Source organism: Salvia miltiorrhiza, chromosome 8, assembly GCF_028751815.1.
Source record: "Salvia miltiorrhiza cultivar Shanhuang (shh) chromosome 8, IMPLAD_Smil_shh, whole genome shotgun sequence".
In the NCBI taxonomy this organism is placed as follows: Eukaryota; Viridiplantae; Streptophyta; class Magnoliopsida; order Lamiales; family Lamiaceae; genus Salvia; species Salvia miltiorrhiza.
In genome coordinates, this window is record NC_080394.1 from 4,131,735 (window position 1) to 4,156,243 (window position 24,509).

General features: G+C 34.8%; 3 protein-coding genes across 3 annotated transcripts; 2 read left to right on the plus strand and 1 right to left on the minus strand.

Annotated features, from left to right (window-relative positions):
- The first annotated feature begins 624 nt into the window (after positions 1-624).
- On the plus strand, positions 625-2,131 carry LOC130997146 (uncharacterized). The gene is made up of 2 exons (XM_057922405.1): positions 625-657; positions 1,496-2,131. Exons 1-2 carry the CDS (start codon positions 625-627, stop codon positions 2,129-2,131), a joined length of 669 nt encoding a protein of 222 aa, XP_057778388.1.
- Positions 2,132-3,526: 1,395 nt separating this feature from the next.
- On the plus strand, positions 3,527-4,727 carry LOC131000158 (uncharacterized). Its single transcript, XM_057925937.1, has one exon. It carries the CDS (start codon positions 3,734-3,736, stop codon positions 4,622-4,624), a length of 891 nt encoding a protein of 296 aa, XP_057781920.1. The 5' UTR covers positions 3,527-3,733; the 3' UTR covers positions 4,625-4,727.
- A 7,818-nt stretch (positions 4,728-12,545) lies between these two features.
- LOC131000159 (stress-response A/B barrel domain-containing protein At5g22580) lies at positions 12,546-13,577 on the minus strand. Its single transcript, XM_057925938.1, has 2 exons — positions 13,160-13,577; positions 12,546-13,034 (listed from the first exon to the last, which is right to left on the minus strand). Exons 1-2 carry the CDS (start codon positions 13,276-13,278, stop codon positions 12,827-12,829), a joined length of 327 nt encoding a protein of 108 aa, XP_057781921.1. The 5' UTR covers positions 13,279-13,577; the 3' UTR covers positions 12,546-12,826.
- Between the last annotated feature and the right edge of the window lie 10,932 nt (positions 13,578-24,509).

Genomic DNA, 24,509 nt, shown 5'->3' on the forward strand with positions numbered 1-24,509 from the left:
TTTTATAAGATATATTATCAATGTGGGTAGTTTAAATTCTCACCCATATAAAAAAGGAGATAGTAATACTCTCATATTTGATTCGGTTTGATAAAACTTTTGTATTTTATTCTCATATTTTCGATCCAAATTTAAATTGAACCACCAAATATACACTCTTATACATAAGAGCCGGCAGTGTCATTCATAATTCGAAATTGAGCTACATTATAATGATATATCTCAAATTGAAAACTGCCTTTCATGTTGAATACCCAAATTACACCTACAAATAGGGATTGTGGACAATTAAAGAAAATAAAAGTTAAAAAATAAAAAGAGCTCAACTATGAAAATGCTTAATAGTATGAACTAAGCATGTAATGATGGATTCTAGATGCTCATTTTCTAACCAACACGGTGTAGAAGTGCTGGCACGACTTAAACTTTGACAACCAAGTCCTCCACTAAGTAAAATGCGATGCATTTTTTTTTTTTGTGAATTAATTAATTGCCTAAAGATTAATAAACTTTGACATACTCGTTCTCGCGTGGTAATCGATTGTTAGAAACAATGTCATTTCTTACGAAACAACATCAATTATTTGACTAACTGTGTAATTAATAAAGTTGGCCAAAATTCTAATGGGTAGGAAATCAGATTACAACGACTTTAAAGTTGGTATTAAAAATTAGACTAAATTAAAAATTCAGTAATTATCATGCCTGACTTTAAAATTTTGTACGTAAAATCAGAGTAATACAAAAGCTCAGTAGTTTACAAATAATTAATTATTTTTATTCCTTTCAATTAATAAATACGGAGTAAGTTGTTTTCAATTGGCAGCAAATAAATATCCTACAAAAACTGGTCAATCATTCTTCATCTTGGCACACATCAAATTGTCAGTCATTTATCGCAAATATTCCCACTTCGAATAAACATTACTAATTTTGATGTTTTTACCTTTACTTTTTTGGGTATTCACATATATAGGGGTCTATTATTTCTGTATTACCACCATTCTTCACGATTCCATTATTGTTCCCCGCTATTGACTAATGAACAATTCCTACTCATTAATTTCTGATGATTCTATGAGTTATATTTTTTGTTACCACGACTTTGACTGAAGACGGACTTATTTCTTTCTGATGATTCTATGAGTTAATTATACTTTTTGTTACCACTTGTTATATATATATATATACTATATATAAATATATGTGTGTGTGTGTGTCTGACCAATATGAATCTACTATATCGAAATGGGAAAGTAAAACTCCATAATATGTTTTACACAGCACGGACATATATATATCCTACGTTCTAGTCAACAATTGACCATAAGTCATGCTAAACACAATTCATAAATTTTGCCCTAATTCTGAATTTTGCTATATTTTATATATAAATTAGTGTCAATATATAAAAATACCCACTTTCATATAGCAAAAATAAATTTTACCCACTAAGATAAAAACATAAAATTTTACCCACTTTTTGGGCGAAAAGACTAAAATACCCCTCCTTAAATATTTGCAATTTTCCAAAAATAATCCTCACTTTCTCTCATCTTTTTTTTTCCCGGTCCAGGCACCTCTCTCCTCTTTTCTCTCTCTCTCTCCCCTCTTTTCTCTCTCGCCTCCAATCCTTCCAAATTGGCTTTCTCCAGCAGCCTCAAGCTTAGAAGCGGAGCTCCGGCAGGCTTCCGACGGCCAACACCGCCGTGAAAGAAGGAGCGACGGCCAACCGTGCCGCGTCTCTTCTCCCGCAGTGGCCGCCGCCTTGTACCAGCGAAGGTCTGATGCAGCCGCCGCCGTTCTCTCTCTCTCTCTCATCGCAGATCTCTCCCTCTCGATCTGTTCTGCCACCGCCGCCTTGGACCGGCGAAGGTCCGATGCGTGGTTCTGCTGCGAAGATCCGGTCGTCATCTTGGGCAGAATCGTCGACGATCGCGTGGTTCTGCTGTCTCTGGGGTTGGTCACCGTGATGGCGCTGGTGTTCACTCACGTCGGGTTGAATGTCCTCGTCGCCTTGATTGTGGCGCTGGTGGCGTGCGGCGGCCACGCCGCCGTCAGGGGCACGAAGGATTTGTTCTTGGATGAGAGCGACGCCGCCGAGGGCGGCTTGCTTTCGGTGGTGTGTTGAGGTTTTGAGCCCTAGATTTTGAATTTGGGGGAATTTTTTGGTTGTGATTTTTTTTTTATGCCAGCAACAATTGTTGTATTGAATTTCATGGTGTTTGTAGCAATTCTTGGTTTGAAATTTGAGTTATTCATTTTTATTGTATCCAACTTCCAATCATTTTTTTTAGTTATCAATTTTTTTATTTGAGTTATTCATGTTCATATTTTAGTGGTGGATCGACGGATTAATTTTTTTTTATCCGAATCAAGTTGATCGTTCAGTTATTTCGATTCGGTTTAAAAAACTAGTACTTTTTTTTCCAATTTAATTGTTTAAATCCAATGAAGAAATTGATGAAAATCATGCAATTTTGTACAAATGTTCTTGAATTCACAACCAAGTTTATGAATTCACAACTGAATTATCGGCGTTGGTTGTGAATTCACAATTGAAATAGTATTGATTGTGAATTCAAGTTTTATTGGTTGTGAATTCATAACTTGAAAAAATGTTGGTTGTGAATTCAAGCGAATTCACAACTAACACTATTTATAGTTGTGAATTCAAACTTTAAAACTTGAATTCACAACCAATACTTGTTATTCAGTTGTGAATTCGAGTTTTAAAGCTTGAATTCACAACCATAATAAATTTTGGTTGTGAATTCGTGGGTATTTGTAAAATTTTTATATGTAAGGGTAAAATGGTAAATATGGGTATTTTTTTAAGTTTTTATATTAGTGGGTAAAATTTATTTTTACTATATAAAAGTGGCTATTTTCAAAATCCACTCTATAAATTATTGCAATAACAACAATAATAATAATGAATAACAACAATAATAATAATGTTGCTTTCCATTTTGTAGCATAAAGCCACCCCAAATTTTCTCAACGACTGAAAAAAGGAGCGTGATTTTTTTTTAACGCCATCAGAAATGTATTGACTTTCCATTTAAAGAAATAACCCATTGAAATGAGACATCCAAATAAGTAAACATTACCTATTTAATTGAGCAGATGAAGTATGAATTTATTAATTTACATTGTTCACTTTATAGCTCGAATCAAAATTTCACTCGCAACTATCACTGTTTGAACTAAGAGTTCAAATTTTAATTTGTTAGACGCTTTCGTACCTGAGTTGATGTGAAAACAAAAAATTTAATGTATTTTTTGTTTAATTGCCAAGTCAGCTTCCTCGAGTCATGACACCTCTTAGTTGGTCAAAATTTCGATTCAAACTATAAAACCGAACAGTGTAATTAAGTTAGAATTATATTTATAATTTTTATAAACTCGATCTAAAAAGTCATCGCGGGATCAAAGTTTAAACTATTTTTTAATAATAATTAATATCCCTCACATTAAACTAATTTCCCATCATCCCCTCCGTCCAAATTTCCATATCTAGGAGTATATTTATACGAACGACAGTTTGTCAAGAAATAAAAAAATCAAAGGTCGATGGTTGCCGTCTCAAATTTTTTCCATTCTCTCCAACATCACTAGATGCATAATTTAATTCAGAAAGAGAATCATATTTAAACAACGTAACACCAAGTTCATCTCTGGTTTCAATTCAACAGAAGTTCATCTTCTCTCTCTCTCTAAACAACGTGACATGAGAGACTTAGCATCTTGCCTGAGCGAGCACGCGGTGCAGGTCTCGGACACGTCGTGCTCAAGCTACACAAACATCGCTCCCTGCATTGCTTCAGCCTCGACCCCTTCGATCCAAATCAGCGTCAAGTGTTTATACAGAAGCATTCTCTCCAACGAGAAGCAGATGATGACGACGGTGACGTGGAGCCGGAGCGCCTCCGCCCACGGCCTCACCCTCAGCTTCCACGACGATCCCTCCGCCGCCTTCAAAATCTCCACCAGCTCCCGCCTGTTCAGAAAATCCAAAGGCCGCAAATCGCTGCAGCTCCGCTCCTCCTCATCCAAAATCGACCTCTTCTGGGACCTCTCCACGGCCCGCTACGAGCCCGGCCCGGAGCCCGTCGACGGCTTCTACGTGGCCGTCGTCGTCGACTCCGAGCTCGGCCTCGTCCTCGGCGACAAGGATCACGAGCTCGCGGGCAAGAAGGCGGGGAAATTCGCGCTGGTCTCGCGGCAGGAGCATTTCTCCGGCAGCACGGTGTGCGCGACCAAGGCGCGGTTCTGCGACGGCGGCGGCGCGCACGACATCTCGATCCGGTGCGGCGGCGAGAGCCAGGCGAGGCACCCGATTCTGTCGGTGTGCATCGACAAGAAGCCGGTGATCAGGGTGAAGAAGCTGCAGTGGAATTTCAGGGGGAATCAGACGATATTCTTGGACGGATTGCTGGTGGATTTGCTGTGGGATGTTCACGACTGGTTCCACAATCCCGACGCCGGCTACGCGGTGTTCATGTTCAAGACGAGGAGCGGATTGGAGAGCAGATTGTGGCTGCACGACGACAAGATCATGCGGCGTGATGATGATCGCCTTGATTTCTCCTTCATGATTTGTGCTTGTAAGAATGTCTGATTTTTTTCTACTTTTTTTTGTGAGGTTTAATTAATTCAATTCAAATTCCAAATTATGAGTCTTGTTACACATTACACTCAATCTACTTTCAATAATGTCTCAATCTTTCGATTTGTTGCAAATTCGACAATTTCTAATTTTTTTTATACGAATTTGGAGCGAGGAACTTAAACATTTATACCTAACGTAAAGACTCTATAAATTGGTCGAGGATTTTTGAAGCCTGTTGTCTGAAATTACTACTCGAACCGCTGGAAATGCTCTGATTTCGCCTTGAATATTACTTAACTTAGCTGCAGACGCCTCACGATGAAATTGACAATAAGAGAGGGTATTCCGGGCAACATGCTTGAAAAATCGTATCTCAATTAATTATGAGTTTCTACGTTGGATGAATGTTCGAATTTTAGCTCCAAACTCGTTAAAAGAAATTGAAGGGCCGAATTTGTAATAAATAAAAAAGATTGAGCTATTAATGAAATAATTTACAAGATTGAGTCTAATTTAAAACAGGATTCAAAGTTTGATTTATAAATTGCAATTGTGTCTTTAATTTTTGTGATATAATGTATGTACTAATGTAGTTCGATATGATGAAATTCACTAATAATTGATTGTCGACATTGTTCATAATTTGGCACCCATATGCAAGGGATAAGGATTTTGCAGAAATTGTGATAGAAGCATAAATTATTAACACGATAGAGAAGGTCCCCAAAATACTCATTTTGTTTTGGAAGGAAAGCATTGAAGATTTATATTTTCTGCTTTTTTGACACATTTCAAGAAAGATTGCCTTAAACAAGATAAAAGTCGAAAAATAGAGAATATTTGGGACATTTGTCATGATTTTAGTTGGTCTATTCAAGTTCTGATGCCTTCGTTTTCATTTGATGTACAAACTAAATAATATATATTAATCTTAAAAGTCGAGGTATACTTTTGACCTTATTTTATATAAATAATCTTGGAACAAAAATGTTTTAGATTGATTGAGAATTATGCACTCACTCTCTCAAATCTTACCATAGGCATATCAAACCTTACATTATTTGTTGCAAATTTAACACCCCGAAAATTCTCCATCTGGTCATCGAAGAGTTGACGTGGCATGCCTGATCAGAGCCGGTGTCGCCAATTAGCAGTTGTACGACCTTGGTATTTTCTGTCTGCATAACGTTTCAAAGATGGTGTTAAAATTATACAAAATGGATGAATGTACATTTACCTACTCATTAAAGGATAATCAACCTACTTGTAACAACATAGAAAAACATTTACCTACTCATTAATTAATAGGGTTTTTGAGAGTGCACAAATGAGCAATGAAGCAACATCCAATTAAGGAAGACAATTGAAAAGGTGTCACAAGAATTACATTGGTACACATATTTGGTGGGGAAGTTGGAATTTAATTTGATTAGATAAGGCAGAGGAGCTGAAGACCCCATCAAACTGGGTGTTGTTAGTACCTTCTGCTTGAATGTTTGGACCACATTTTCATGGGGCCTTGAAAAAAATTGAACAGAAAAGCCCCTTATTTCAGGCTATGCAACTGGTGGTTCTCAGTGTACATGAACAGATGTAAACCCATAAATTTTTGCATGTTCTGAGCTGCAGTTTTTTTGTGTCTTTATTGCCCTCTCAACTTTACTAATAAATTTTCACGCTTTATATCAACCTAGCTATCTATAATATTAATCAGCCCTTTTTGAAATGAAAATAAGAAATGAAAATTTGTGAAATTTTCTTTTATAGAATGTAAGAAGAAAAAAAGCTTTGAAGGGAGAATTTTTTGTTATTACTTCTTTTTTACGATAAATTAAGACACCTAAATATTTGTGACTCATAGGATGAAACTTTGTAAGATACGCGGCACAACAATTTAAACTCTAACAACATAAAAGCGATATTCGTTTTTATCATAATACTTCCTCCGTCCCAGCTTTTAGTATCCAACTTTCCTTTTTTGGCCGTCCCACATTTTAGTTTCCATTTCTATTTTTGGTAAAAGTAGGTGGGGGCCTTACTCCACTTTAATTATTTTAACTATCACATATCAATCACTTTATTAAAACCCGTGCCGTTCTCAACTGGATACCAAAAGCTGGGACGGAGAGAGTAATCAATTGGGCAAAACTGCTAAAGAATTTTATTTATATATCCATGTATATATAAAATAGCTCGAAACAGTCATTCTCCCAATAATACAAAATGCAATGATGTGATGTAACGCCCTTCATCATGACCCACTTGTCTTTGTGGATCACCAATTGGAAGTTGTATTATATACATGCATTCAGGGGCGGATCTAGGATTTGTCGATAGGGGAGACTAAACTTGAAGGTATGCCTGGGGTTAGGGGGCGGTCCACATATAGTTGTATTATATATGTTCATTTCTATTATATATGTGCATATATAATACAACTTCCAATTGGTGATCCATAAAGACAAGTGAGTTGATGAATTTGAGAAGCTCTATTTGAGGACATCGATCGACCTATATATACATATATAATACAACTTCTCAGATCGACTTATTGCACATATATTTGAGAAGCTCTATATGCTCGATCGACCATCGAGCAATAGGTCGATCGATGTCCTCAAATAGAGCTTCTCGGATTTGCAGAGGATGGTTTTGCTTAATTACAAGTGATGAGGAATTTCGATGGATGAAAGGTTCTTGAATTTTGATGCTCCCACAACTGCTATTGTTGGGGATTTCTTGAGACGCGGATGCCAAAAACAAGATGTTTAGAGGGAGCAGAAGAAGATGCAGTTTCTTGAAGCCCTTCATTTCTATTGATCTCTTTTCTTATGTTTTCAAAAATGTAGTCATTATTTTTGGTTAGAATTCACGAATATATATGCAGCGAGAATGGATAAATGTGGTGAGAAGTGAGAACACATGAATAAATCAATGAAATTCATGAACTGAAATGAACAAGTCCATGAAATCTACCCATAACACATTCAACTAATACAGTTGTATAATTATGTAATGTATTAACTATTTCTTTAATTTCTAATTCAAAAAAAAACTATTTCTTTAATTTCACCGAACGGATTATGTTTAATATTAGCGCATATCATAACCCTTGCAGAGCATCAAAACAATAGACAACTCTTGTGTAATTAATTTTGTTTGGAGCTAGAAAGAATTTTTCTCTGTGGTTAGAGATATATTGTATTGGAGGATTTGGATGAATGAATACAATATTTTTCGTTGTTCACATAATATTCATTGTCCAATGTGGTCCATACTCCATAGTCCATGAATTCTAAATTCCAAATCCCCCACAATAATTTACTTTTGCATAATTGATCAGATGCATGATTGAATATTTTTATTTTCAAGAGTGTGATTTTTTCAATTCCACTCTTTCAATGAGATAAGAATCAGACAAAACTAGCTTAAATGATAGAAATAATCAAAGGTATTGTAATATTCCAAAGTTTTAATCCATCAAAATAAACAATGGATTAACCTTACTATTTTTATCTATCAAAACTAATCCTTCAAAATAAATATCCCCACAGGCTACAAGAGTTTCCAATTCCCAAAAGCATCACTCAATTCATTAATTTTCTAGAGAAATTAAATTATATGGAATTGCCATAGAAGTAGAGCTAGGTCCTCAATTCAACAAGATCTGTTATATTTTACTCCCTCCGTTTTTTATTAAGTGCCCTCAGCCGTCAAAATACACATATCAATAAAATAAGATATTTTACATTTGTATATTTGTACAAATGCATATATACAACTAATTATTACATTTATACTAGTATTAAATAAGAATAAAATAGAAAAAATGTCATAAATATACTCTTAAATTTTGAAATGGAACACTTATTGAGAAACAAAAAAAATGAGCTAAATAGGACACTCATAAAAAAAACGGAGGGAGTAAGCGACAATGTAACTCTGAAGATTCCTCGTAACAATCTAATTACATTACATTATTACATAAATATTTAGTGAGATATTGCTGCTTTGAAAATGATGCATGCAGTCAAATACGAGACATAATTGCGACTGGATTTTGGCTACAGATTTCTTCAAATTGTGATCAGATCAAATTTAATGAGATTTTCCAACTTTTACTTTTTTCCTGGGCAAGCATAAATCTTGACAAAATTAAGGTAGATACATTACATAATTTTTTTCTGTTGGTAAAATCTTGAAACCTCCTCAAACAAAGTATAATAGACTGTCAAAAATGAGAATGAACAAATAAGAAAGCAAAAAAAAAAAAAAAAATCACAAACCACAGCCATGATTTTAACTCTGTATTTTTTCCTCTGTACGACGATCCTCACAAAAATCGTCTTATTTCTTGCTGTTCAATTTCATATTGTTTTCAGGCGAACTCATGCAAATAAATTGGTCGAAAACGACGTCGAATCAGGACAAGAGCCAGAGACGTTGCAGAAGCAACCTGAGAAATCTGTGCATGATGAAGTTGGTTTGGACAAGAAAGGCTGGAGAGAAGGCTTATTTTGTGGCAAAATTTTTAGTGCTGTTTCATATGATCGATGCAGTTTACATGAAGAAACAAGATTTTGTTACATCCAAATCCCAGAAACTTAAAATGTTTCTTCACAGTTGTGTAACGTAAATGTAATATCGATTCATGATATTTTGGTACCATAAAATGTGGAGAAATTGTAGTATGTGTGAAATACCAGAGATATATGTTGAGGAATTGCCCTATCTTTTTGCCCTTTCTTCTAAATTTTGTTCGAAAAAAATCTTGATTTTTCATTTTTCAAGCGCAACTATTTGCAAATGGGATCCTCTGTCCCAGAATATTGTGCGTACCATATGTACCACTCTTTATTTCTTTGTTTTATAAATTGTTTTTTATAAAAATAAAAATTATTATTATATTATAAACTCTAATTAGTATTTATCATTGAAAAATTAAAATTTAAAAAATTATATACCCTAACTTTGAATTAATGAACCCAAATAATCTATTATTAATTCAAATAAATATAAAAAAATAATTATAAACCCTAAATGGATGAGTGAACCCTTGTTAATTATCTTTATAATATATAAAAGCATAATAAATTAAAATTAAATAAAAAATAATTTAAAAATATAAAGAAATAAAGAGTGGTACACGTAGTACACACTATATTTTGGGACAGAGGATCCCATTTGAACTATTTGAACCTTTATATGTTGAAACTAAATTAAGCAGTTTACATTATTCAAATGTGTGTTCAATATAGTGGCAAAATTGACCGAAGTAAATGATATACTTCCTACGTCCTCCAAATAATTTTCCCAAAAAAATTTCTCTTTCTATTCTTGGACGCTATATCTCCATCATAAATTCACTATTTACCCTTACTTTTTAATTCACTACTCACAAATAACAATACTCCATTTATTCTTATTTTTCGCAATTTCACAAGAATGCACAACATCTCCTATTGTTGCATCTATAGATGGCCGTCACATATCGGAACAATTCAAAAATCTACCATTTTTCTACACAAAAATTCTTATTTTTTTGTCTCAAGACTTTATACATACATGCAAAATAAATCTAACTTAGCAGCTTCCTAACCCAACACAGCAAACAGTTTGCAAAATATAGGTCTAAACTACTAAATTTAACCATATATAACAAAAAAAAAAAGCAGAGACTAAAGCAAGAAACAAACTCAAGTAGCACTTTCAGCCCCAAACATCTTTGACAACCTCAAAATCCATGTAAGAAAAAGATGAAGAAAACCAGATAAACACCACATGCCCTCAAAGCTGCTGATGAAATCACCTTATCCCCTGCCAAAAAAAAAAAAAATCACCATTAGCAAGCAAACACATACATACTATTTGTGGATAATTAAGTAGTGCAATAACACATAGCTAGAAATTAAACAGACTGCATTTCTTGGGGTGGCAAGCGCATCTCAATCCGACGCCGCAGTTGCCATAAGGCTTCTCACACTGGCTGCAAGGATCAGGCACGTGATCAGGAATGTCGTGAAGGGTTGTATACTGAAAGCAAGACTTTATGCTTGTATACATTGATTCCTTAGTTCACTGTGATTCTTCTATCTGAAATATTGTTATTGCATAATCCTATTATAGTCCAATTTATCTCATACTATAGATTATATGGTATGTTGTAGATCACAGAAGATCATATAATCGAAAAAAGTTGAGATATAAATTGAGTTCACAATCGAGGCAACTATGGACGAGTTGCTGGTTTAGATTGTAGCATAAATGGATAAATAGTTTGTCTTGGCTATTTATTTATGCTAGTACCTTCGTGTATTGAACAGGATCACAGTGAGATGAATTCTTATATTCTGACTAATTAAGAATCAAGATCTCGGCGACTTAAATAATCTTAACCTTAGTTGGATTAATCGGTGTAAATAATATATTGACTATTGCTTTGATTTATCATGGGTGAGAGTTCTCTTGAAGCTCAATATACTCGATATTTTGGGTGATAGCAATTATTATTCGACATGCGATTATATTGCAATAAGGAACCGTGTCCTGCTAATAACAGGATGATAATATCCTCTCGAGGAACTTAATAAGTTTATCGTATTAAACCCTGCAGGTGGAATTAGTTCCGATACGATAATAAGTTTAAGTGGTAGCACTCGAGATGTCGTTTATAATTAAACGAATAATTAATTAATTAATTGATCGTCAGAGGAATTAATTAATTAATGGATATTGGATATCTTAAACACGAGGATTAATTAAGTCTAATACTAGCCCCGACTCACCTAAAGAATAAAGAGGTAATTCAGTATTAATTTTCTAGTGGAATAAATTAATACTTGTGTCTCGATTTTATTCTGGGCTGAATAGGAAAATCGAGCACTGGGAGGCCAAACTTTATTCAAGCTAGTAGATCCCCGCTTGGCCCAATAAAGGCTTAACTCCATATGGGGCGTCCGTCCATCTATTTCTCACTTAAGCCTTTGGGCTTTGTTTTAGTTTAATTAGATTATGGGCTTATTATTTAGGGTTTTAATACCCAGTATAAATAATAGGTACAGCCCTAATTCTAATTCACTTGTGACATTACGTGAGGTAAAATAGAGAGAAATCTGTGAGAACACAGAAAAGTGAGGCGGCGCGTTTCCCTAGGAAAAGGAGAGGACTTGAAGATCGTTGCCACCCAACGTCAAGTCTTGCCGTGGGAACAAGTTGGAAGATCAACACTGGAGTCGATCATTGCCGGATTTGCAAGTAAGATTCCATCCTCTTGCTATAGGCACATGGTTTTTGTATGTATTCGTTTGATATCCGAAATGGATCACGGGCACGTGAATCATATGTCAAAATGTGGTTCCTTCATGTCGAACGAGATCCTTGTGTGAGAAGATGAAGAAGCGTGGGAGACGATGACGAATTTGTTGGTGTAGTTGATCGAGTGGATTCGCAATAGGCCAATCGATGCCCTCAAATAGAGCTTCTCGGATTTGCAGAGGATGAGTGATGAGGAATTTCGAGGGATGAAAGGTTCTTGAATCTCGATGCTCCCACAACTGCTCTTGTTTGGGACTTCTTGAGATGCAGATGCCAAAAACAAGATGTTTAGATGGAGAAGAAGAAGATGCAGTTTCTTGAAGCCCTTCATTTCTATTGATCTCTTTTTGCTTCTGTGTTGAAAAATGGAGATTGGAGAGTATCTATTCCACACTGCTTTCTGCATCTCCTTTATTCTTATTCTTGCTTCTCTCACATCAAGAAAAGGGAATTCCTCCTTTTTGTTTAAATTAAAAAACAATCCCTCAGTTTTTTCAGCATGAAAGTTTGAATTCAAAATTTTCACCAAAGTGGCAGACAAATTTGGCAGTGATTGGGGGAGATTAATTATCTCTCAATAATGGAAAACTACATATGGTGAAGCAACAAAGTCAAAAAACAGAAATCTAAATTTTTTTAATCCCATATCTCATTCAACATAATTCTGATACAAATGGTGATGGAGAGTAGTACAAATTCAAACAAAAGAGAACTCCATTATTAGGCTAACAGAATCCATAAAAACCATGCAAGTGCACCTCAAACACACACAGTGCACACACTTCACATATATCATCACTGCTAGAAAAAAAAAAAAAAAAAAAAACTCTCATGCATAACACTGCATATATAACTGACATTTTGAAAAACCGTTATGTATGAGCGCACTTTTTGTAATCAAGCTGCAACGGGAGGAGGTTTGACGGTTTTAGCCGGGAAATCGAGGAGAATGGCCTTGTCAATCGCAGCAGAAAACGTCGTAGAAAACTCGAGGTGATTGGGATGGGCGGCGAATGCCGTGAAATCTTCCTTGCCGCCGAATGTCATCAAGAACGAGTGCGTAAATCCTTGCCTTAGAACCTCCGGGCTCTCGATATCTTGCCCCCTGCCGAATATATAAATCACAATGAAACAAGCATATACTAAAAAAAAAAAAAAAAAAAAATTGTACACAACAATTTTATTACAATGAGGATGAGGAAATGGTTGGAAACTTGGAGTAGTACTGACCATACAAAGGATTTGACAGTATCCATTTCGGAGACAAGCTTCTCCAAACCTTTCAAGACGTCGTCGACGACGACGTCGTCTTTGAACTTCACCAGCACCAGATGATTGAATTCAGCCATGCCCAAATTGATGGAGCAAAATGGCTCACCACAGCATTACTATATATAATAAGTAACATGATTTGGGTGGGTTTGTGAGTGAAATTGGACAGTCAAAAGTGTCAACACACATTAATTAGTACCATTGATCACTGCACTGGACAGTATCTGAGATGTAATATTTGTAAAGGTAGTCTGTTCCACTAGCCTCTGTGTTTTTTTACCCATTGTCTCAGCCAAAATAAATTGTATTTTTCAACTTTGGATTTTCAATTGAGTTGGGCCCATTGTGACATTCTTCTTGAAGTAAGAGTTTTTCCAGCTAGCTCTTTATTATATTTTGGGGGTCTATATATATATATTGAAGAGAAATGATTCAAATGAGAACTCTTAATTATTGTAAGAATGAATAATTAATTTCAGTTCTTCAATAGTCGGAATGCATTTTTTTTTATGAATAAATGTTGTACCTGAGTTCCAAACCCATAAAAGGGAAATTTTCATTTTTTTTAATGGAATTAATTTCACGATGAATGCAGTGCTTTATAAATTTATTGCTTTCTAAGTTTAGTGCTTCACGGAGTAAAATTTCTCCCAAATTAAGACCGATGTGTCGTTTACATGAAAAATTGAAAGTGACGTGATATCAACATTATAAATTAAAATTAAAGTAAGAATCAAAATGATATCGGATTCAGTCAGAGCCTTTTCACTATTATTAATGTATCTTGTTACTGAATGACGAAATCTCCTTTTCCAAATAATACTCCATCATCCGTCTACGAAATGAGTACCCATATTTCTTCTTTCGTCCGTCCACGAAATGAGTACTCATTTCCCTTTTTGGCAAGTGTACCCCACATATCTCTTTAATTAATACACTTAAAAAGTGGGACCCTTAAACTATTCACACTACACTCCATATATTTCTTAAAACTCATGCCGTCCACAAATGGGTACTCATTTCGTGGACGGAGGGAGTAATAATATTCTAATTTTACAAATAAGTATTCTTATTTACTGAATGACTAGTGACGCAGTAATGTGTAGCAAATGAGTTGTCATGACAACTCCTTCTTACTGGAATTCTAATTCCTTGTACAACTAGAGCACGAAACACACACTGACACACACAACTCCCAAATTGTACAAATTGGATTCTTGTAATTAGGTGATTTTGTTCCATTTTTCAATAATTCTTACTTCATAACGTCATCACCTCATAGACCTAATTGTCACTACTAATAGAACACACTGACTCACAATAATAATGGGACCTAAACTTCACTCATAATAATATATTATCAACCAATATTCATTAATTTCTTAAAATTTGTATCTATCCATAAAATGGAAACGATATCATGAACGAAGATAATACTCCCTCCGTCCATGAAAAAACTTCATGCTTTTCATTTTTGAAACGCCACAAATAAACTTCATACCTATTTTTGGACTATACTCCACCACTTACTTTTCATTTTTCACCATTCTCAATACTAATAACATCTTTTCACCACTCCCAATACACTCAACAATCTTTTCTCACACTTGACTAAAACTTATGTTACTCTGTCCTAGAAAGTTCTTTCATAGACGGAAGATAGTATTAGTATATGATTTGAAATAGTAGTAGTAATGGAGAGAAACTAAGACTGTTGTGTATGTCCCATGTCCAGCCAATGTGATGTGATTGCTTATATATATACATGAACAAAGTTGATGATATAACATCACTTGTCTTTGAAATTTTATTTTCAAAAAAAAAAAAAAAAAAAAAAAAAAGAGGAAATAGCCGACAGAAAAGGGGTGTGGCTCGTGCACAAGAACGTGGAATTCCTAACAAATTCAGTGTGCGTCCAAAAGTACTCTGCAAAAGAGGTATAATAATGCAAGGCAATGCTATCAAAATTTCCATAAAGTTGAAGACCATAATCCTACAAATCTCCATCAACAAATCCCCAACTTTACCATCGAAAGGGAAGACTCATTGCTCTAAACCAAAACAAACGCAAAATCATGGCCCTTCCTGCTATGCCATCCATATATTGCACGTACAACCAGAGAGAGAGAGAGAGAGATTGTTTCAACTTTGAATTATTGATACCTACCGAATATTTAGTGTAGCTACTATAACATAACAATGTCAATATTATTTTGAGAACGTATATTCTCTCTGTCCACGAAGATTGTATGATAAAGTGGATCGGAGGGTACAAATTTTAATAAATATTCCCTCCGTTTCACTCTAATAGGCTCATTTTTCTTTTTGGGATGTCCCACTAGAATAGGCTTGTTTTCTATTTTGAGTAAAAAAAATGTACTTAATTGGTGTGGATCATATCACTTTCCTCCTAAAAAGTAAGTTTTTTAATCTTCGTGCTCAAAAGATCAGTGAGCCTATTATAGTGGGGCGGAGGGAGTAATAGGGAGAGGTGTATAAAGTGTAGAAAATGATCTATAAAAAATGAGTGGAGAAAGGTACCCATCAACAGGGCCGGTCCTGAGATTTCAAGGTCCCTGGGTGAAACGAAAAAAAAAAAGAGGCCCATAAAAAATGAAACTTGAAAAATTTTGTTGCTTCAAGATCAAGTTTCTCTAGTACCTTATTTTTAATGCATAAATTTTTTAGCCTATTTAACATTTATTAGGCTGCAATCACTTAGAAAAAAGAAAAGAACAAAACAAGAAAGAGAGTAAAGTGTGAGATGTGAATAAAATATAGGATGCCTTATCTCATTTGTGGACACACAATGAACTACTCACTCCGTCCACGATCAATGTTCCCCAATTTTTTGGGTGCATGTTTTAAGAAATGTTAAGTGAGTGGAGTTTGAGTCCCACATTAAAGGTGTTATTATGGAGTAGTGTTTAAAAATGTATGGTGGCGGAGTGAAGTTTGGATCCCACATTAATAAATTATGTTGTGAGAGGAGTTTGAGTCCCAAAATAAAGGTGTTATTGTGGGGTAGTGTTTGAAAATGTGTGGTGGAAGAGTGGAGTTTGGGTCCCATATTAATTAATTGTAAATTAATGTTGTGGAGTCTAGTGTTTAAAAATAGAAAGTGAATATTTTTTATGGACTTTTTAAAATGGTAAAAAAAGGAACATTGATTATGGACCAATGAGAAAAACTCATTTGCTACATACATCACTACATCATCTCATTTGTGGACACTGGCGGAACCCCTCCCAATTTTTGAGTTTTTTTTAGTATAGATATATATTTTATTTTATTATATATATATATATATATATATATATATATATATGTGTGTGTGTGTGTGTGTGTGTGTGTAAATAAGAAATACATGGAAAAATATAGTATACATTGTTTATAGTATCTAATTATCCATATTAATTGCTTAACACATTGAGTTGTTACATTTATATTATTTTTATCATTTTTTCTTTTTTAGTTAATTTTTAATGTTGAATTCGAGTCAATTCTAGAGGTAAAAGTATAATTACTAATTATTAACAATAAAAATTAGTTTATTTGTTTAGAAGATGAAACATCTTTTTTTTAAAAAATGCATAAAAGTATGTTTTTATATGTTTTCAATCTACTTGATGTTGAATTAATTGAATTGCGAACAATTATTTATTATATTAAGTGATTGCTAAAAAAATACATGAAAATAAAGTGTACGGAATGCTAAAAAAAATTTGCTTCGGGGGCTCCCGCCCCCGAACCCCCATGTAAATGTTTTTAATCGTCGTAGTCTAATAGATTCAGCCCCCCTAATGTTGAAACCTGGATCCGCCCCTGTTCGTGGACATCATCTCATTTGTGGACAAATACTAATAGCTAAAACCTAGTAATGCTATTAATATCTAATTAATATTGTTATACAGCTATTAGTGATTAATACTTTTTACGTTTTGTTTCATAGATGTTTCATTATATTTGTATACTGTTTTAAAAAGCAACGATTTTTTTTCTATTAGATGTGTTTACTTTGATAGAAAATGTTAGAAAAAATATACTCCCTCCGTCCACGAAAATGAGTACCCATTTGTGGACGGCACGGGTTTTAAGAAATGTATGAAGTGTAGTGTGAATAGTTTAAGGGTCCCACTTTTTGAGTGTATTAATTAAAAAAATGTGTGGGGTACACTTGTCAAAAAGGGAAATGGGTACTCATTTCGTGGACGGACGAAAAAGGAAATATGTGTACTCATTTCGTGGACGGACGAAAAAGGAAATATGGGTACTCATTTCGTGGACGGAGGGAGTATTTTTTAGCATTTTCACATGTTTCCAATGATGGATAATTTTCTCCGGTCAGGCTGGAAAATTTATTCGGGCAACCCATTTTCACTCATTTTCTCACGAATGTTGGATAATATTATCCTATTGGGAGGGTGTGAAAATATTTTTCAACATTTCAATTTGTTTATCCATCTATTTCTAACAAAGTAAACACATGATAAAAAAAGGAGAAAAATATAATATTATCTCACCTTCTCTTATCCATCATTTTCAAATGAAAATTTTACTACCAAAGTAAACACACCCTTAATATGTTGCACAGAGATCGATGTCAAGTACAGTCCATCTAGTCCGGGCGAAGAACACATTACAATTTTCCGATACACACTGGGCCGGCCCAATTCAATTGGGCCAACAAATTAGCCCATACTCGCCTTGTCCGATTTTGTTGGGACTTCTTACCACATTTATAATTTCTTTTATCAAAATCCGACTCAGCTATTAAAGTATCACATAAAGATTTCATTATCGGAAATTAAATCTAAGACGTAATTGTTAAAATGTTTATAATTTGAGTATTTCATTGTTATATATATACTACTACATTAAAAAGATAACTCAAATTGATTTCAAACCAATTTCAATGATAAATTTATAAATTAAGGAGAAATCAATGTTAAAGTCTATGCAAAATTTAAAATTAATACATGAAAATCAAATTAAATCATCCACTACCCCTCAGTTAACCGCCATCTATATCTATATAATATATAAAAGTGGAGTTATTTTCCTTTATTTTTTTTCCCTCTTTTTTTCTCTCTTCTCACACCATTTTTTTCACTATCCTTTTCTTTTTGTTTTTTTTATATTTTAATTATTTTCCTAAATATTACTCCTTCTGTCCCTCAAACATCTTCCAAAACATATTCCTAATTTACTTTTACAAATAATTGCACTCACTATTACTCTTACAATCTTCATTTTTTGTGGGACTCATTCTCTACTTATCAAATACACAACTAACTTTTATTATTACTCGTGTCATCCTCTCTTAGGAAGATGTTTGGGGGATGGAGGGAGTATACATTTCATTCATGATTTTTTAAATTAAATATAGCTTCACTTTTTAACTAGACAAGCCTAAACTCTTTTTGATGTGAAATTTAATACAAAATCAATTTAAAGTAGTTTGTCTTTTTATAGTGCACTATATATTGTAGAGACACATGCACACACTTTTGATGTGAGATTCAATACAGAATCAACTTAACGTAGCCTATCATTTTAATATTGCACTACACATTGTACAAAAGCATGCACTTTTCGATGTGTGATTCAATACAAAATCTATTTAATGTAGCTTCTAAATAGTTTTAACTCTAATTTTCAATTTCTATTTTTTAATTATTGTATTTTTTTATTTTACATTTAATAAACGAATCCATTTTTAGTTATTGTATTTTTTATATTATTGTAATCTTAAAATTTAAATTTAATAAAAATTTTAATTTTAGAATTAAATATTTATTTTAATTAAAAAAAATTATAAAACTCGATTTAAGATCCTCATTATGAAAGAGGGATTCTTAAATGAGGCTCACCTCTGCAAAGCCCTTAAGGGGCTCGTGGGTGAAAAATGTTGAAAGAAGAAATTGAGTGGTGACTTGCAAGACGGCATGAGCGATGGCGAAAGGGAGAAAGAGAAGACCGACAAATTCAATTTGAGTTGAATATTGAGTTGACTTTGATTTGAAGAACTTTAGATTTTCGATAGAAAAAAAATAGTCCATTTTGAAAAGACAGAATGGTCAGACCGAAATTTAACAAATCGGTTTGAGTTTGCCCACTCGTACCGAGTCGTACGTCATGGATGAGTTATTCCATACGATAAAGTAATTATAACCATAACTTATCTATAATTATATTATTATATATATATAGAGAGGAGATCATGTAGTATTCACTCTTTTTGTGATATTTTGATCTAAATCTAGATCACACATTTTATCTAGGTGACGCACTAAACACATGATACGTGACAAATGCCTTTCAAGGATCTCATAATTATCTTTAATAAATAAAAGTAATTCAATTTGATTTATTTCATTTTGAATATCATATTGATTTTTCATGAGATTTCACCAGTTCAAAAATTTATATAAAAGAATAATTTTGTACAATCACCATAAAAAAAATCTAGAATTCGTCAATTGAAAATCTAAATAAAACGATACTTGTCGATTTTTCATTAGATTTCACTAATTTAGAGCCTCAATAAAATGATATATAGAATTTGTACAATTCATTTAAAACGACAGGCAGATTTAAGATAGCAGATATTATTATATAGATTTGAGATGAAAAAGACTAATTAGCGAGTATTTAAGAATTAGTAGTAACTTTTAAGTGGGTAGGGATAAGCAAATTTAAGATAGCAGATATTATTATTCTGATTAACTAACAAGTAATATTTTAGAAACTTTACAAATTGAAGATCATAAATAATTTGGAATCTCACGTGTATTTTTTATTTATACTATTTATTATTAATATTTAAATATTTGAGTTTTTGAGACAAATAACTAATTATTTAGAACAGCTTATTTGCATAAATTTAAACGAGTTTGGAGAGTTAACGAGATTACTATACAGACTTGAAGACATATATAAAATGATTGTACTTATATTTTGCCGACCAAAAATTCAATTTATATTATTCCAACAAAAAAATCACAATTAATTGGTGGGGTAATTGACATTAATATTAATCGAAATGCTACGCGTGCTGTACTCACAAACTACTCGAATAAATGCACAGGAAGTGAAACTGGACTTCTTGGACAATCCGACTTATATAGAAGAGATCAAGTCCTTACTAAGCTTTGAGTTGATCCAAGATATAAAAGAAGTCTTCTTCAAATTAATATAACACTGCATAGATATCATAAACTTCTAGCATATCTCTAAAAGAATCTTCAAGGAATTAATATTCTGGTGCGGCTTGGTAACACTTCGGGTATCCCTTGGTAAGTCACGATTCGTGACTTACCAAGTGACTATATAAATGGCAATTACAAAGAATGGAGTAAATCCTACTCTAACAGTTTCAGTAGAGAAAAAATAATTCAAATAGTAGTTTTATTGTAGTAATAGGGATACACATGGAAAATGATCGAGAATATATATCGGTCAAAAGTAAAATAATACTACATACAACCGTCCTTTATAATTAGGAATGTTTGATAAGAACTGTTTCGATGTATATGACTTATCAGATCAAAGTTATTTATTTGAATATATACTTATAATCGCAACCTAACAAGACGGCCTGATCTGATCCTATTCGACAAGTCAAAATCTCACATACTTGATAAACCAATTTACAAGAATACGATAATATTAATTAAAAGCATTACAAAAAGATGAATATTATGATTTCCTAGAAAAATTAAAGCTTTGACAATACAGAAAGTCAATAAACTCAAAAGTCAAAGTGACACGCATATATATATAAACGTTGATAACGCTACCGCATACGTGCAAATATTTGCCACATAGAGTGCCACGTGGCCCACAGACCTTCCCTTTCCTGAAAAAGAAGAAACACGTGGCTCTCCAAAGTCAACGCTATTCCTTGCTACAAGCTTCATATGTATATTCTCCCCCCTCTCTCTCTCATATATATATATATGTAACGATGCATGCTCAAACATACACACATTCGATTCTACTTGGATTGGGAAGATTCAAGTTCATCCAAAGTCAACGCTATTGGGTAATTGCCATCAATATTTGGTGAATTGCTACAGAAGATTCACAACTTCGATACCTCTCTCTCTCTCTCTCTCTCGATACATAAACACACACATATTGAATTCCAGTTGGATTGGGAAGGTTGAAGCTGATCTAAATATTGATGAGCGGTGAGAAGAAAAGGGGCGGCGGGAAGCAGGCAAGGCGGCCGCGGAAAAAGGCGGCTGCCGAGGTGAAGTGTTGTGATGTGGATAATGGTAATGCTGCTGCAAGAGGCGAGTCGTTGCGCGTTGACACCGACAACAACGTTTGGAGTTGGGTTAATTACGACGTTGGTGGTGGAAGTGAGTTTGTGGACGAGGAGGCCATGTTTAACATGCCGCTGCTGATGGATTGCATGGCGCAAGGGATGCTTCTAACTCCCCCAGCTATCAAACAGGGCTTCTCTTGGACCCAAAATCATCATCATCATCACTTCTCTCTCTGGGAAGACTAGCATCAATATAACAAAATTCAGTATAATTAATTAATGCTTTTTTTTTGTAGATATCGTCTCTGAAAACGACTGCAATTGTATATTAATAGAGAAGAGGTGATATTTGTTGCTGAGGTGGCAGCAGGTGGGATAGAATTTCCCACAATTTGATTTGTTTCCTATTTTATTAGTAACCGCATGCATGAAATCTGACACTTAATTTTCTAACCACCATTTTCATCAGAGTTGATTGATTTTTCGTGATTATAAACTCGTATCCCTCCTGCTACTAATATTGATGGCATATATTATTAATTTTTTTTAGGGGGAAACGGGAAAATATATTAACTTATATCCCGATGAATCAAATCAAGGAGCCACCCGACTCCCAAATTCTTACATCATCACAATAAATAGCGAGATTCACTAAAGAATGAGCTACACAATTAGCTTCTCTACGAGTATATCTTTACTGGGTTGTCCCATATACGATTAGAACCTAATTAAATTATATATATATTTAAGGGGTTATTGCCCCTAAATACATGAACTATGACTAAATTCTAGTTTATAACACCACCTTTAGATTTTGCCTCAAAATACATCACCTTTCATTTCTTTCTCAAATCTCCCATGGCCAAAGTATGGATATTCAAAGAATTACCCCATTATAAAATTTATTGCATTTTGACCCCTAAAACTTTTGTTTTGACTAAAGACAATTTATACCCAAAATATGAATAAGATTTGGCTTGAATGGTATATCGGCTGGAAACTTTCCTCGTGCCCGATAGATTACCTGGTAATCTGGGTCTGGACTGTGAGACAACGCCACGTACTATCAAGTAAAAACAGAGAAAAAACAGTTTAAAAGATCCTTGTTTGAAAATGGTATCAGAGCGGGTTTTTATAGAGGAATTATGTAATTTTTAATTTATTTTACGATTAACCCATGTGGGAGGAGACTCCATTAAAAGTTTATGGATCCGGACGAGTGTCCGAGATGTGTACTATACAGGAATTCTCTACAATATGTAGAGAGTGAAATCACCCGTCTACTAGACGGACTCAACTGGAACAACCGAGCCCTCGTTACCAACGTACGACGAGGAGAGGAGGTCGAGATTATTCGTGATATTATCACGAGTATCCAATTCTACCATGAGAACCTCATGGGACTCGCCGCTACCAGAACGGCGATTGAACGAACCAGAGACGAGGCCCATCAGTCACACGATTGATGGAACCAAAAGACAAGGCGGGAGTAGCTTTTCCAGGCTACCAAAAGATCGAGCCAAGCTCTTCCGACAACGTCAACTTGCGGGAGATCCAAAAGACGGTGGAATATTATGGCGTCAAGCTGTATGATCTACCGATGGAGCTGAGCAGAATATCACTCAAACAAGAGGAAATCCTTACTCTCTTGTGTGATATCCAGAAAAGAATAAAGGAAATCGAAAGGCGAAAACCATGTTCCGGAAAAATCCGGAAGCAATGGTCCAACGACCCGACGAATTCCCCTATATTTGATGCAGCACCCAAGGAGTTGCAGCCGAAGGACATAATCCGAATCATGAAAGGCAAATATCATGAATAGCCTTGACAGAATCGGATTAGAAGATCTACAGGAGTTAGCAGAATCCTTTGCTAACCTCAACATGGTTGATCTAAAGATGAACCAAGAAGATGAGGTGCCCAAAACCGAGCACCAAGAAGAAAGTTCGTCAAAAAGGGGTGGGGCTTCAGATGATGCCAGCCACTACCAACGAACCAAAAGACGCAGGCCACAAATGCGGGATACTCCTGTAGGAAAGGCCACACTCGAACCAATCCATCCCTATGGATTGATTCTCAACATCGACGAAGCCAGCTTCAAAGATTGGGAGGATCTGATCGACGAATGGGCTTCATCATTGAATATCGTAGTCACCACAATTGAATACGATAAAAAGGAGTTTGCCAAAATCTTCGAAGCTAGTTTGGCAGGAATGGCAAAACAATACTGGGATAAAATCGATACCTCAGCAAGGGAAGAATTGTTTAATAGCACAAAACCTTATGACATCATTAAGGAGGCTACTAAACAAATTAAGATCCATTTCTTGGGAATGGGTTTTTTCGAAGGATCTGCAGAGGAGAAACGCAAGAAATATCATCAGGCACTCTACAATCTAAGATTAATAGTGCTAGAGCCAAAAGCTCTTGATGAGTTTCTACGTCTTTATACCCTATATGTTCATATGGGGGTAGTTGATGATACAACCGCCAAGGACCTCTTCTTCACAAAGTTCCCGAGTCCGTGGAGGGAGATGCTCATCAACGAGTATGTATCACCAGGAGAATATCCTCTTGATAGTGCTTCAAGAAGGATGTCCTACGTGCACAAGAAGCTGTCCGAATGGTGCCAGAAGGCGGCGGACTTAAGGAATCTCAAGAAATTGAGAAGACTCAACAAGAAGTCCCCATTGATATGCGACAACATTGATCTTCCAACAGAGATTGGCGCTGAGTTGCTGTATCAAAGGAGGAGCCGAAAGAAACATAGGTACCAACCCTATGAAAGAAAATCCAGGAAAAGTTCTTGGAAACCAAGAACTATGTGGACCAGGCAGAAGGCACGCTCCTACAAGTCAGGCCAACGGAGCGGACCATCCAGAAACCGATTCTCAAATCAAAAGAGAATCCCGGCAAGAAAAACTTTCAGGCGCACTCAAGCCAAAGCAAATGAAAGTTTTAAAGATTGCAATTGCTGGACGTGCGGTGCAAAGGGGCATATTTCAACCAATTGCCCAGACAATGAGAAAAGGG

What these genes read in the sequence shown, in the direction of transcription:
- LOC130997146 (XM_057922405.1), top strand. Translation starts at nt 625, where the DNA reads ATGGGTAGGAAATCAGATTACAACGACTTTAAA. An exon ending in CAGATTACAACGACTTTAAA is followed by an intron (nt 658 to 1,495) that starts GTTGGTATTAAA and finishes TTGGGCGAAAAG; the next exon opens with ACTAAAATACCCCTCCTTAA.
- LOC131000158 (XM_057925937.1), top strand. Translation starts at nt 3,734, where the DNA reads ATGAGAGACTTAGCATCTTGCCTGAGCGAGCACGCGGTGCAGGTCTCG.
- LOC131000159 (XM_057925938.1), bottom strand. Translation starts at nt 13,278, where the DNA reads ATGGCTGAATTCAATCATCTGGTGCTGGTGAAGTTCAAAGACGACGTC. An exon ending in ACTGTCAAATCCTTTGTATG is followed by an intron (nt 13,035 to 13,159) that starts GTCAGTACTACT and finishes TATATTCGGCAG; the next exon opens with GGGGCAAGATATCGAGAGCC.